General features: G+C 40.3%; 1 protein-coding gene across 12 annotated transcripts in view; it reads right to left on the bottom strand.

Moving 5' to 3' along the window:
* LOC103388619 (RNA-binding motif, single-stranded-interacting protein 3) overlaps positions 1-15,885 on the bottom strand; it is a 147,954-nt gene that overhangs the window by 59,936 nt on the left and 72,133 nt on the right. For all 12 annotated transcript variants that reach the window (XR_003051525.1, XR_003051522.1, XR_003051523.1 and 9 more), the window contains 2 exons: positions 13,445-13,629; positions 4,008-4,066 (listed from right to left, as the gene is read on the bottom strand). Coding sequence is in view for 1 of the 12 variants with exons in the window: in XM_025061668.1 (XP_024917436.1) it covers positions 4,008-4,066; positions 13,445-13,629 (244 nt within the window). In the remaining 11 variants the exon portion in view is untranslated. The remainder of the gene's footprint in view (positions 1-4,007; positions 4,067-13,444; positions 13,630-15,885) is intronic.

Genomic DNA, 15,885 nt, shown 5'->3' with positions numbered 1-15,885 from the left:
ACTGGGAACACCAGATTTTGCAGATAAAGCAGTATTTATCTCACCCTCACTGACATGTGACTTTACAAATAAGACATTTTCATCTTATTTGTTGCAGCCAGTATTATAACATCAATAATTTCAATTGAAATTTAATATTTTATTTTTCAAAAAGCACCAATAAAGGTGTAGAAGCAACTATTTCACAATGTTACCCTAGTTAAAAAAACATACAAATATACAGAGTCATGTAATTTTTAATATATCATAACACAGATTGAGTCCGATATTCGTCCCACAAATTTAGGTCTCTCAAGGTCATCACAAATCTTTGTAACTGACTGGCTGCCACACGGCGGCGCCATTCAGAATATGTGGTTTCTCTGGGAATGGAAACCAGGACTCCCTGCTCCCTGCTTGCAACAACTACACAAGGAGACCGCTCGTTTTGTACAATATGGCTAACTTTAGTGCAGCACATCTGGGACAAAACCTGGTATTTTAAGAGGCGAGAGTCAACATTTCATATCCACTGTGTTCATTTTTATACTGCGGTGAATGAGATACTTCTCTTCATCGCCATGACCTTTAGAATGTCATAGACCATCAACCTCAAAGAGAACGTTTCTCTGCTTCATTCTATTCTTTCTCAGGTTATTGTCGCTGTATTCTAAAGATGTATTGGCTTCTCTCTACAGGAAATAAAGAGGTCAAGTACATTGAACAGAACACACCCTGTAATGAGTAGTGGTCCATTGTTTTGCTTAATGACACTTAAGCTAGTCAGGGTGGGGTGGGGGCTGAGTTTCTGAGCAGATGTTTTTGGCCATGTCCTGGGGTGAAACGCAAAACCACCCATTTATTTGCACATTTTTTATGAAAATATAAATCACAGGTTTATAAAAATAATAAAATAGTGAAATATTATCCTGGAATGTTATAATCCATTTGGGCATGTGAACTAAAGTATGGCACAAACATGTACGATAATAATACAGCCTGCTCAGTCAGGTACAGTCAAGTAACACACACACACACACACACACACACATGCGTGTACACACACATGCAAAACAACTAAATAACAGAGATCTCAGTATCCCCGGCCTCCATCTAATCTCCGGAGCTCCCAGAGTTCCTGGCCTTGGGCCAGTAGAAGAGGCTAAGCGAATACAGAGAAAACAGCATGAAGATGAAGCAAAGTAGAAACAGGAGGAAGAGCAGTGACTCAGAGGGTGAGTGAGAGACTGGCAGGCACAGAAAGAGTAAAATTGAGATGAGCAATAGGAGTGAGAGTGAGGGAGGCAGAGGGAGAGAGAGAGAGAGAGAGGGAGTGAACCAGCAAGAGACATGGAGACAGCGAGAGGGAGGGTGGTTATGTTTGGGAAATGGAAATCCTTTACAATCTTAAGTGGTTTCCTCTCGTTTCCTTCCTCCGTCCTGTTCTCTGTGCCCTCTCCCTCCCCCTGAGCTCCCACACTGCTAACTAGAAAACTGTCAGTGTATTTAACACCGTGCCTCTACCTGCTCCTGCAGCTGAAGACTTTATAAAGAAAAGTCGATGATTATTTCAGAGGGCAGAGTGAAACTTTCTGGGCCGTGTTTTCCACTCAAATGATGCATTTTAACAATGTACAAGACAGTTAATAGTTAGGTTATTTCATTTTCAGGGTCAAAGATGGACGTCTGCACGATTTACTCATTGAATCTCTTTCATTACATTTTTATAAACAACATAATTATCAAAGAATCGAAAAAAGGTCCACCAGGTCCTTGTTTTACAGCAGCAGCAGCAGCAGCAGCAGCATGAAAACCAGTGGAGAAGGAAATGTTTATTTATTTATACGTCTTTTGTTCGGGATTTTTAACATTCCAACGTCAACAAAACCTTTCTGAGAAGAAACGGCTGCTAAATCACGTTCATTAGCACCGCCCGCCCTTTTCTGTCAGCCCCGGGTTATTTTTACGCCCTCCTTCTACTGGCCTGCACCTCCTCCCATCAATTCCTCTCTTTTCAAAGACAACTTGGTGCCAATTTGTACTCTCTTAGTCACGCCAAGCACTTATCTTGTCCCCAGTGAATGCCCCTGCAATCAAACCAACACTTATCTGGTTGCGCAGCATTCTAATGGCCGCCTCTGATAATGAAACTCCTTCATTGTGACAAGTGACTAAGAGACGAACACTGATCGGCAAAACAAACCCAGCAAATAGGTGTTAGTGTGAGGTTACTATCAAATAAACAATGAGGCTGCACAGTAAATCCCAGATGAGAACCTTTTTTTTCCCGCTTCACCTCAGTCTTTGGAACTGAACATAGGCTGGTGATGATGCTCCCTGAAAAAAGAAACAATCATAAGAAGTCATGCGTTTAATCGCGATTAAAATATTTAATCGTTACCCAGACCTAGAACACATATATGTGTGTATAAATATATATACAGTATATATATATGTATATATATATAGTTATATATATATATACTATATATATACATGTATATATCCAATAATTAGTGTATGTGTCAAAAAGCCTAGAAAACAGAATATTTTCTCATTTCATGAGTTAGAATCAGATTTCAAGTTTTTTTTATATTTACTGTCGATGGCACCCAAACAGCCTCCAGCACTGGGGAAGTTTGCCACCAAGTGTGGAGCAGTCAGGATGAAAGTAAGAATGTCCGACGGATGAGTCATATCATGTTTTTCGTCAGTTTTGAGAAAGTGTGGTAAGGAACTATAGAAAACACCTCCACAGCTTGGTCCCATATTGTTGCTTTCTTCAAATGCGTCCCTCAAGGAATACATTTCAAAGCTTGGCCCACATTAATTCTTGGCGCACCCACATTTTATATAAAACAATGATGGATGGTGATTCCAGTAGGCTGTCAACTTGCTGCTTGACTCTGAAGTGAGTAACAGTCACGTCACAGTTTAGTACATTATCCATTCTTTCTATCTGATTTTGACCCAGGTTACTTTGCAGAACGGTTTTGTTTGTACTCCATAATGAGGCCTTCCATCAAAATTCCAATAGTCGTCACTGGACAGATGAAGATGTGCCGACAAGTGTGAAGAGTAAAACAGTAGAGAGTCACTTAAGTTATTTTATCACAAGCAATCACAGCCTATTTAATCTGAAAGTCGACTTTCAAACAATCACTGTCTGTGCCAATCAGAGTAGTTTTACTTTCAATATTGAAGTTGATATGCTGATTACAGGGCACTTTGGCTGTTTGTCCTAAACTGTACCAGTGTATCTCTGAGAGCAGGCCCGACAGATGAAAAGCAATCACTCTCAACACATGTTTTTGTGAGTTCCCTTTCTCAAGCAGACAACTACAATCATATTGATTACTGCTCGGCTGAATCCTCTCCAACAATCAAGCAGACCCTCGTCAGAAGACACTTGAGTCAGTCGCCTTCATCACAGACAGTATTTGAAACACGCTGGCACTCTAAGGTTCTGTGTTCTGCCTTTGACTGGCCAAACGACAGCCGTGCAAAAACAAAAAACATCCCGCGATGAAAAGCTGCTCAACTTTCAGCACTGCTTGGGTGAGGTTCTGTAATTATCGCGATGCAGAAGAGAGGACTGAGAGTACTGCAGCGGTGCAGTACACAGACGGATTAAAGGATGGCCTTATCTTAGAGTAAGCTCATACTGTTGTGTCGCATACACAGGAAGAACATGTACCCACATCCTATCAAAACAAGTGGAACACAACACAGAGAGTGGCTCACACATGTCCAAGTCATCTGTTTCCATTTGACATTACAATGTCTGCTGAAAGACATCGGAGCTCAGTGTTAAAAACCAATGGGCAGCGATTAATTGGGAACTCAGATCCGTTGAAGAGGAAGCGGTTTAAACTGGTTAGGATTGCTTCAAGCTGCCAAGTTAAATCAATCCTCAATTGATCTTTTCCAGACTGAAATCTAATATCTAAATCGGAGCTTGGCAGCGACAGGGTGACTTTGCATGACTAGGACATCAGTACAGCAATAGTCAATGGATGCTCACTCACCTTTACACTGATTGGTGTTCTTGTCCAGGATGGCCTTAGTTGATACAATCTTTCCATATCTGGGGAGGAAACGAAAAACAGAAGACAATTGAATTCACCTTCAAACGTGGAATATAAGGACAATGGAAATTATTTGTTAGCCATGTTAACTTCACTGCTCTAAAATGGTAACAGCAGTCTGTCAGAATTCCAATTACTGTATTGGTGGGCCAGAGTGGTAAACACACAAATCATGCACTTAGGAAAAAAAAGGTTCTGGGCATTCGTTCTTTGGAAATAAATTCCTGGAACTTTATTAATCTTTTATAAAGCATCTGGTAAAAATTATTTGTCCTGTACTTCAAATGATTTTCCAACTATTGGGAATATTACTGCATTTCCAGTAGCTTTTGTTTGGTTTTTATGTTAATGCTTTTTTTCAAATATAATTTAATTTTAAGGTTTTCTATTAAATGTAGGTAAGTGCTTTTCTGTTTATGTGAGTTCCGTTAATTATTTGTGATGACCTCGAGAGACCTAAATAAAAACGCAAAAGCAAAAACATTATCATTATTAGAGTTGTTCCCATACTTATTGCTTTACAAAACAATACCAGTACTACTCTCTGCATTAGTGTACTTGTGGATACCAAGTGCAGATAGAGATACTTGTGCAGTGTGTGTGTGCTCGACCTAAACCACAGGGAGGACACCGAGGAAGAAACCGTTGACGGAGAGTTTAATTTCTTTTTAAGAGAAGAGCATTTTCAAGCCAAAAAAAAAAGTCTTCAAGCCAACGCAATTGTCTCTTTAGACACAACCAAAAATAAATAAATAATAGGTCAAATTAAAAAGATGAATTGAACTTTTCTGCACAGTTAACACAGCGAGCAGTGCTTTCATATCATTGGTGGACTACAAGTAAATAAAAATCAACAAATCTCTCCACTCTCTCTTCTTTTGCGTAAAAAAGTTGTCAGTTAATCTGTGTAGCAATATTTCTAGGCTACAATAAACAAATGAAAACACACAATGTTGTCAAATGGCTAAGTAGATTCGTTGACCAACAAAATAAACTATGCACAAAGACAATGAGACACCGAACTCCAGTAGGATAAACAAAGAAGAACTATTACAATTCCTATGTGGCAGCAACAAAATTTATTTTTTTGTTTTCAATTGTGTAACCTTTGTTACTCTTTATTAGTCACACAAACTAAGAACACATCCAGCTGTCGCCTGGATGTTCCTTCTTCGTCCATACTTCAGAAGAGCTGGAGGAATGCTGACTAATTTAGAAACATAATTAACTTCAAACTTTCATTTTCTTTCTAACTTTAACATCTCATGGACAGTGAGAAGGTACTATTTAGGTACAGTACACGGAGCCACATTCCTAAGAAATTCACTACTGCTGATCGAAAGTTTTAAAGTTCCAAGTTCAAATTTAAAAACCAAAGCACAAAAACTTTATAGTGTGAATAAATTCTAACCTGAAAACTTCTTTTTAACTTAACCATTTTTTTTACTGTTAAATTTTATTATTAAAGCTCCTTTCTGTCCAGTTCTGTCCTTATCTATTTCAAATCCCACCTGCAGGCTTCAGAATATACACAGCACTGTCTCATAAATGATAGTAATAACTATACATCTGTTAAGCCACCAGTGCTGCCGGAGGAGCCTGTGAGACAGACAGGCCACCTCCATACCTTTCCCCATCTGTTCTCTCTGACACATTTTAGCGTCTCCTGTCCATTTCACCGTCTCCCTCTGCTTTTCTTATGTTTGACACCTCCGCCTCCCTCTTTGTCTTCTTTTCTTATTTTCCACTCCATCTCCATCCCACTCCTATTCTCCTGCTCTGTGTTCTCAGAAAGAAGTTAATAATGTTTCTTATCAGCCTGGCCTTTCATTCCTGCAGGAGAGAGAGGGGAAAAACTCCAGAAAATGTATGAGTGCGAGGAAAGAGAGGGGGAGAGAAAGAGAAAGAGAGAGAGAGAGAGAGAGAGAGAGAGAGAGAGTCAGATCATCGAGATAAGCCCAGATCACTCACTGCCTGGCTCTGCACATGAGACTTTTTAATTAATGTTTTAACACTGCTGCTCAGTGACTGATTGGCTGGCTGAAGGACTATCAAACAGATTGACAAAATGACAAGCAGCCATACTGGCGGGTGGCCCTAGTCGAGGTATAAACATTTATTCCCTTGTCCCTTTTGGAGTATCACGAAAATGTCAAAAGAAAAACGCTGAAGACGGTACAACTGAGAAGCCGCACACAGAGAGAATGATCAAATTTTAGAGATTTGTTTGAATGAGGCGGAAAGACGTGGAGAGGGAGAAGGAGAGCAGTCAGTCAAAGGATAAAAAGAGACACTGAACGCAGGCGGGAAGCTGGGAAGTCAGGGAACGATGGGAAAAGATAGTAAGAGGTGTTTAATAAAGAAGAGATCATTTAGTTGTCACCATCAGGAGAGTCTCTGTCAGCCAACTGCTTCTGTCAGTAGAAAAGAGGGAAAAAAAGAGACCGGTCTTTCTGACAGCATCAAATCAACTCTATTGGGAGTTTAGAAACAAAGACGGAGGAACGCTTTAGAAGCTGCTATCACATATAACATGACAGCTGAGCAGCTTATGATCTCACATTTGAAATGGGAGAAAAATCACTGTGTTTTTTTTCTTTCTTCCTTAACAATCCTCAATTTCCACACACTTCCTGTTCAGTTCAAAACTGTTTTAGGCTATTTACAAATCCTCCCAGTTGTGACAGGCTAAAGTCAGGTCTGCTGTTTGTCTGTGACTTTTTTCACAAAGTCATGCCTGGTGGTAAACAAGGTCTTTGGCCCACGGTCTGGAGAGCCAGCCAACAGCTGTAGATGTGAAAAACACACTGAAAAAACAAAAAGGCAGGACTAATCGCCCACACATATATGCAGAAAACAAACACACATGCTGACATGCACGCAAGGCAACCTCACAGATCAAAAAAAAAAACAACAAAAAAACCCACCAAAGCAGTAATCACACACATTATACACGCCATCTGGCAGTAGCCTGCCTTTTTGTTGATTTCTGCCTCCATTTGATTAAAACTTTGTGTCAGTGTGTGAGCGTAAACACCTACAGTGCATGTGTGAACGTAAGTGTCTGGACTTACTTCACCACACAAATAGTTGTGTGGGTGCAGTTCCTCGAGATTACGCATATATGTGTGTGTTTGTGGAAGGACTACGAATGCATGACGAAGACCTCAGGCACCGAGTGTTTTGGCAAGTTGTTTTTCCCGACAGACAAGTGAAACATTTCCAGACTCTGACACGGTGTGTGTGTGTGTGTGTGTGTGTGTGTGAATAAAGAACAGACAAAAAGAGGTGTAACTGAACACAGTGAGAATCTTGAAAACATATGCTCAGTGTTGTGTTTTGTAGCAGGTAGAAAAACAAATACAGCATGTGTTTAATCAGTGGGTTATCACTAGATCAATGTGCTTTGTATCAGGACACCAATAAGTGGACACAAGGAAGGGAAAGGAGGGGAGAGGAGAGGGGAGGAGAGGGAAGGGGAGGGGAGGGGGAAAGAGGAGTGGAGAGGAGAGCACAAGAGAAGAGAGCAAGTAAGAGAGAAGCTATGATGCTCTAGCCTTGAGGAAATCTTAAATCATCACACTGCATCATTCAAAATGTTTTCTCATTTCTGACTTGACTCAGCTGTAAAATTCCATTCTTACCAGACAACATTAACAATCTATTATGGAAGGAGAGAAGGGTAAGAGAACTACAGAGTAAAGGAAGAACTTTTTTAAAAAATTTATGCAATTAAGATCATTTTCTAAATAACTTTCTTTTCTTTTAAACAAAATGTTATTGAAAAGATTTTCAAGTGACTAAAAAACTAATTTCAATGTAATAAACACACTAATTCAAAAAATTTTAACCATCCATTCCGTTACAATGTAAAATAACTATGGCTTGTTGACTCTTTTCGGTATGACTTCTGGGAGGAGCAGTCAGTGGCAGCAGCACCGTACTGTACAAACTCCACGGCGGTCATTCCTGACTTGGTTTTTACAGCAGTTTTATGTGGACACTAAAAGAACATTACTTTAAGGGTAACATGAGATATTTAAGGACATTTCACCCAGAGCTAAGTCAGACCTTTTTGTTGAATAATTTTTTATTACCTACTGGCCACGTGGTACTGTAACACATCCAACAAAGGTTGCTGGTATTTGGATGTAGATGCCTGTGAGGACACTGTCACTTTATGAACTATTAAACAGTACAAGAGGCTACAGTCAACTGCCACCATCAAGGGATTATGTATAATCATCAGTTACAGTAAGAGGAGCAGTAAGATCAACTACTGTATGTTAGCACAAAGTATTAGCATTAGTTTCACCACTGGGTTATTTCAAATAAAATGTTCTGTTGGTGTGAGCTGGTAGGTTTCATTTATAAAGTATCTTATCAATGTATTTAATACTCTGTTTTATTGATTTTTTTATTGTTAAATGACAATCTGATATTCATCCAAGTTTGTTCATGTCATCTGGCTCAAACAGGGCAAATCAGCAAAGGTAGTATTATAGAAATAATACTGTAGCAAACCTAACTTCTGTTGTTTTGCCAGCCTTAAAGTCACCCTGCGAGTTGTCAAATAAAACACAGGCAGCGAGTTTTCAAAACCTAAAATCTTAAAATACCACACTGTGGTGTTATGAGGAGTAATGCTATGTATTCTAATTCTGTGTCTTCTGCAGCCTCAGGATTCTCTTCATTCTTCGTTGTTCAAGACATTTGTTTTCCGTTCATGTCGTACGTTTCCTCACCAAGTTATTGGGAAACTTGTAAGAGTGTCTGTAACCCGATGACGGGCGAGGCGCTGTGTGTCTCAGTACACATTGCTCAGTCGATGATTGTCAGTTTTCACCTGAAAGATGTAGCGCTCCGACAAAACACCTAAAACTTCCCCCTTCACTGCACAGCTGTTTCAAGAGTTATAAACAATTCGCAGAGAGTACGAGACTAATGTAAAATTCCTTTCTTCACTTGGTTTCACAAAAACACAACAAAGGCCCATAAGGCAGAGAACAAAGTCCCTCTGCAGCAGTCGTGGTTCTGGCGGGTTACTGAGGGGTAACTCTGACAGGCTGACTTTCACTGTGGAAACCTTTTTAGGACAAGGTACAAGTCCTCTTCATGGACTTCTAAGAAGCCTTGCCAAAACTGGAGTTTAGAATGTTCTTTTTTTCACCAAAAAACTGTGGAACACAAAGAAAAGTAAGGCCACTGAAACTGACAGTATTTTCCAGACTGTCAAAACTTAACAAGGGATGACAGCACACAAGTTGTGCTGTGCAACCAATTTTGGCAGGTTTGACAAAATCAGTATGGGAGGAGACAGTATGTGTTCGTGTGTTCGTGTGTGTGTGTGTGTGTGTGTGAAGTGTAAATGGCAGTCCTCAGAGGCTCCTGCAGCATCAGATCTGTTTTCTTTACCTTCGCAGCACCATCAGTCAGTGGGAGCTCTGTTTGATGTCTTACTGACTTTCACACAGATTTATGGCCACACACACAAACACATTTGCGTCCTCATCATGATCATCAAACTCATCATCATCATCTCTACATGTTTTTAAGGTCATATATTACATTTATGTGTTTACTGTATAGAATATTGAATGTTTTTCTAGCTATTTTGGCCTTTGGAAGAAAACATGTTTCAGAACATTGTACTACTCGTCAATCCAACCCCCCATGTTAATGTTGAACACATATGTTAATCAACAAAAACAACTGAATTACTCAGTTATCATTGTTCTTTGTCTTCGTAAAAAGTTTTGGTGCATCGAGAAATTTTTGTTCAACTGCATTTTTTTTTTCAAAAGTGTAGACGCTTCCCTGAAACTGAGTTTTATTTGCTATATATTTGCTAATTCTATAACTTTAATCATTGTGTGTGTTCAGTGAGTGTGTGTGCCTGCTGGATGGTTGTGTACGTAGGTGTGTGTGTGTGATGGTACTGTCTATGTGAACGGATGTGTGTGGGTGTGTGCATTTATGAGCGTGGAGGCAGGTTGAGCTCTGTGTGTGGTATCTCCTAATTGGGCATCAGATACAGCTGTCTTGTCTCCTGCATTTTCTTCATTTTCCCTTCCGTTCTCCCTGTTTAGACTCCAACAGACCAACACTGATGGAAGACAGCAGAGAGCAGAGCTTCTGAAGTGTTCATAGTCAATTCCCACGTGAAGTTTACCATGTTCAGGCACCGTGAACATAAAAAAATGCATCTCTGAGTCCTCTAAAAAAAAAAAAAAGAAAAGAAAAAGGCAGAAATGAAGTGTAAATTTAAAAGACTACACTTGTTTAAGGACTGGATTACAAGTCTGTAATTAATGTTTCATAACATACACTGGCTACGGAGACCTCATTCACATCTATGTGTGTTTGTTAAAATGTAGTAGTGAAACAGAGAGAGAGAAAGAGAGAGAGAGAGAGAGAGAGACAAAGAGACAAAACATGCCAGTGAAAGTAAGTGTGTGTGTGTGTGTGTGTGTGTGTGTGTGTGTGTGTGTGAAAGAAATTGCCCTTGTGCTTTGCTTAAGATTCCGCTCACGTTCTGCTCTGTCCCCAAACGTTAAAAGTGTGTCCATAGTTTGGGCAACCGGGGGAGTGATTGGAAATGTCAGCTGACAACAGCACTTTTCACTGACACTCTGCGAACTGGCACGAAGACAGGAGAGGAGGGGGAGAAAAGGGGATGGATGGAGTGATGAAGGAAGAGGATAAAAGAGGGGGAATACAAGCAGGAAGTGGGAAGGTTGGCAGAGAGGGGGGGAGACGGGGGTGCTGGTGGGTGTGTTTGCATACACACAGAACAGTGAGGTCTACTGACAATAATGATGAGAATATCATTGTGTGTGTGTGTGCCTGAGTGGTGAATGCGTGTTAGTGTGAAGGGACAGCCCTATGTTATCACAGTGAGGGTGAACTGTGTGTGTGTGTGTTTACACTTCCTAAATACATACTTATGTAGAATTTCTGTCACCGCTGCTGATTTCTTATCACCAGTTTTCTTAATGAGGACCAAAACCTTTAGTCCACAGAGAGTGACACTCGTTTCTCAGACTGTGTTAAAGTTAAAGTTACCGTCAGAATGTGAACTGTAGTTTGTCTAAAATAACTGCCTTCGCACCGATACAATACGCGTCCTCTGTGCCTGAAGCCAGTCTGTGTGAATCTCAGTCGTCTGAATATCCACGGCCAGTGAAAAAGGTTGAAGGAGACAACGTTTATTTTCACTACCTTGAAAACGGATGTTTGGTGAATTGATCCGACTGACACACATTCAGTGAAAGAGTTGAAACTGACATCATATATGGGTCAGATTTATTACTTATTTACACTGCATTTGAAGGACAATGGCTGACTACACTGACAGTGTTTTCTGTGCATGTGGAAATTGTCTACAAATGTACAAACCACAGTAGTAAAAAGTGTTATTTGGAATATTATCTTCAACTGTGACCAGAATGCAAGTAAAAAATACAAGCATGTCCAATCTAGGATTGAATGAATAGAGTGGGTCTGATCAGTAGGTCTTGGTCTGGGGTCTACAACCTTCAACTCCAAAATATAAATTATTATCATTTTCATTATGTGCACATTGTGTGCAACAAGATGGGAAAAAAAATGGCTCCCTCTTCAGCTCCCACTCAGGAGCCGGCTGCTATTGTCCAGCTGGTTTGTTTGCGACCCATGTTTAGCTGTAAGGTTGACCTTCTTGGTTAACACAGACCATTTTTTCTGTATTTTCTGTTCATGTTTGCGTTTGTGGTATGACTTTCCAAAATGAGCTAAGCTAAACTTATCACAAAACAGTAGAACTGGAGTTCACCAAAGCCAGAGCTGAACAAGGCATTAATTGATACTACTGACATTTTAGCTCAAATGTTCCACTTAGGCTGTCAGTCCAACTGGATACAAGATCTCCAACAAGAGCAGCTGCTTGAATCCCGTTGTCTTCATGTGTCTTCTGTGGGGTGTTTTTTTTTTTTTGAGAACATGCATACCAGTGATTGAGCATCACAAATGCCAGTGACTGGCAGCTTCCTGTCACTTTTTCTGAAAGCCAGTGAGAGTTAAAAAGCCAACAATCCAGCAGAACACCCTTGTCCTCCCCCTCCTCCTCCTCCTCCGACCTTTCCTAAATGTTACCGGCCACTTGGCACATTCACTGGGCCTCTAATGAAACTTTTATTGGCACCCATTTTTCACCCTGATTCTCCAGAATGCCTTCAGGGCTGAACTAAAATACAACAGACTTGAACTGCAGCTGACACTCAGAAGGGCCCATTATAGTGAATGTGAGTGTTGGAGTCTGACTGCTATATTTATATTTTTATGCATCTTTATATTAAATGAAAAATCAATGTGCTTAGTTAAATGCTGTTGATTTCATTTTCTGCAAATATTAATGTCTGTATTTGGCTTTAAATGATTTTGTGAAGATGTTTTGACTCCATGTCTGAGTGACAGACAGACTGTTAAATTGAAGCCAAAGTTGTTAAACTCAATTTTTCATATACATACTACGTTACCTTTAAACACGAGTGAAACACTTCACTCCTCACACACAGTTCAGAAGAAAGTCCTTTTAGACAACGTAGTGCAAGGGTGTCAAACTCATTTTCACCGAGGGCCACATCAGCAATACAGTTCCCCTTGAAGGGCCGGTTGTAACTGAAGGCTGTATAGATCAGGGGTCAGCAACCCCTGGTCCGTGGACCAGTACCAGTCCATAGGTCTCTTATTATTTATTCAAGCTAGAAACATTGTTCATTGCTGTGTAATAAAATTATTTTTTATTTTCTTGGGTTAAGAAACTCTGCTGCATGGACTTTACTAAATATTTTTAAGCTCCGCGGGCCACACAAAACATATTTGGCAGGCGGCATTTGGCCCCCAGGCCTTGAGTTTGACACGTATGACATAGGGTATTCCTAAAATTCTAACCTGTCTATCTGTGTCCTGTTCATAGCCATTAAAAATAATACTGTGTCGGGGGGCGCTACAGCGTTGCAATGCAACACAACAGATGCCATTCCTGAACCATACATCAGCATTAAGGTGCAGAGTTGCAGTTAAGTCAAACTGAACCACGGTCCCCTGCATGTCAGGCATTAATCCCACCACTGTCCCATGTCGACTAAACCACAGATGAATGAGTAAAAGCTAGGTGGAATTTTGTTTCACATTGATTGCATTTTGCGTGTGTGTGTGTGTGTCTGTCTGTCCTAGTGATAAACAGCAAACTGCTGATACTCATTAGAATCCATTGTTCCACTCAGAGTGGTGTTAAAAGCAAGTAACGTGAAACGTGCAAAAATCAATGATGGTAAATTCCTGCCATCAGATTAAATAGAATAGAATAGAATAGAATAGAATAGAATAGAACTCACGGCTGGCAGAGTTTGATGAGGTCCTGGTCGGTGGTAGCTGGTGGCAGGCCTCTGATGTACAGGTTGGTCTTACTAAGCTGCTCCACTAGCCCCCCTCCGTGACCTCCACCTCCTCCACCGCCACCCCCCCCTGTGGTGCTTGGACTGGGCGGAGCCATTGGTGGAGGTGGAGGAGCATATGACTGCTGTGGAAAAGAAGATACAGAAAGAGAGAGCGGTAAGGTCATTTGAAGTCACAAAAATAAAAACTCACATTGGCTCTACTAAAGTCACATCCATGTGAATAATTGCTTCCTTCATCAGACCCCACAGTGAAATCTTGAGCAGGAAACAAATCAAATCAAGAAAGCAGGATACAACTAATGACTCATTGTGGTTGCTGTAGTAAGTCTTCTGTGAACTTGTAACAATATCGTCCGTCTGACATTTATTCTAGCATCTTACAAAATCTACATCTTTGTTTAGTTTGCAGAGACTATAATAAACGTCGCCTTTCAGTCAGTGTTAATAGACACAGAACACTAGTTGTAAATTACCATGATTACTGGTTGGTAATTACTGGTCATTTTGTTCTAACTGAATTTTAATTTTATATTATATTACATCCCAAACATATTGAATGCAGGAGTTGAACGACATCCTTTTAAAGCAAAAGAGCACACTGTATGCTGGGCATCTCATTATTGGTGGCACAGACCGTAACTATCACCATCTAGTGTTTAATCCACGCCTGGGTCATTTATTTTTCTGACCCTACTTGTTCAGACGTTTTCTGGACGATTTTTAATCATCCTCCAGTGTCCAATTATACAGCTCAATACTGACCAAATGACTTGATAACACGGCCATTTGTGGCAACTAAAGAAGAGCTAGTCTGAGGATTAATGTAAGTTACAGAGTTTGGATACTACTTTAAATAAACATTTAAATGCAGTTGCTGAAGGTAAGAGGCCTCGTGGTATAAGCCAAGCATTAAAAACATGTAAATGAACCTGTACAGACCAGAGGTTATCATTTAAACGGAGCTAACTGCAGCGTAAATGCGCCCGAGGGGCTTTCAGGATGCAATGTTGTAAAATATGTAGTAACTTGGAAAAGTAGCATTTAAAGTGTTGTTAGGCTTCAGAAGCAGAAGAAAATCCCACGTTAATATAGCCAAAAGAGGGCCCAAAATGCTATACACACGCTATAAATAAGTCATCACTAAATAAAAATTAAAACAAGTGTAAATAAATGACTTGAGATAACCCAGAAATAGCTTGACAATATACTGTAAATGATATTCTCCCAAAAGGTAGAAAAAGCAACACCGATGACCAACACTGAAATATTTGGGTTGTCCATGCTAGCCATATTCAAGATTAGCTTTGAGCAGTCAAAGAACCTCTACCTCTATTTGCCCCTGAAGTTGAATCTGGAGCAGATTTCACTGATATTCAGTTAAGTAATGAAATACATTCGAAATTCTTAAATTCAAAGCCACTTAAAAAGGCAAACCCAGTTTAGCATCAGCTCTGCAGCAGACAGAGCCGAGCTGTCACACCGCAGTAATGTTACACCTCGAGAAGTCACAGACTGAGGTGATCAAAGGGATTTTCCACTGCAGACAAGTGTGAGACATGGGCATGGAAGCAGAACCGTGAGGACTGGTGAGAGACAGGTGAGGCAATAAGAACGTGTGTCTTTAGATGTGTTTGCAATGGCGGCTGTTTTTTGCACGCTTGTATGCTAGTTAGCTCCGGTACACTTGTGTGTCAGCGCCGGTGTTTTTGATAATGACAGGTTGTTACCACACAGCAAAGTGGAGCCAAAGCCAGCACTGATATTAATCCATTATCTTCATCACTCAACTGGCACACAAATCCTGACACACAGCTGCACCCAAACACACACACCCAAACACACAGGTGGCTTGTTAAAAAACAGCGCTGACAAAACCACGATCATGTGCAAGAGACTTGAGCAGCAGAAGGAGATTTGTGGTGCTCGTGTCTTTTGTAGGACTGTGCCCTACATCAACAGCCCAGCATGAACGTAATTAGATTTAAACGAAAAACAAAGCTGGAAAAGAACAAGGTAAGGTTCAGTGATACCTCATTCTAATGGCAGGAACAAACTGTACTGTTTACTAAATGTTTTCTAAAAACCCTTGCACTTGCAGTAATGATTGCCAGGGCCATTGTTCACTGAGAAGATACCAACAGAGTAAACCACAAAGCAAATGTAGAGACTGCTAAACAGCGGAATGGCAGATATAGGTGTTTTAAACAAGCATAATTAATAATCAACTGAATAAATCACACAAACCTCACATGCAGGTATGTAAGCATGTTCGGCCCATTTGAGAGACCAACAGGTCTATGGTCAGTTTTCTGATTGTCTCCTTTGGGATGGTCAGTTAATATGAGGAGATACAATTACAACAGAAGCTTAAAGCATTC

The sequence above is a fragment of the Cynoglossus semilaevis genome, chromosome 13 (genome assembly GCF_000523025.1).
Source record: "Cynoglossus semilaevis isolate Cse_v1.0 chromosome 13, Cse_v1.0, whole genome shotgun sequence".
Lineage (NCBI taxonomy): Eukaryota > Metazoa > Chordata > Actinopteri > Pleuronectiformes > Cynoglossidae > Cynoglossus > Cynoglossus semilaevis.
The sequence above is the reverse complement of the archived record's forward strand: the minus strand, read 5'-3'. Positions and strand labels throughout refer to the sequence as shown.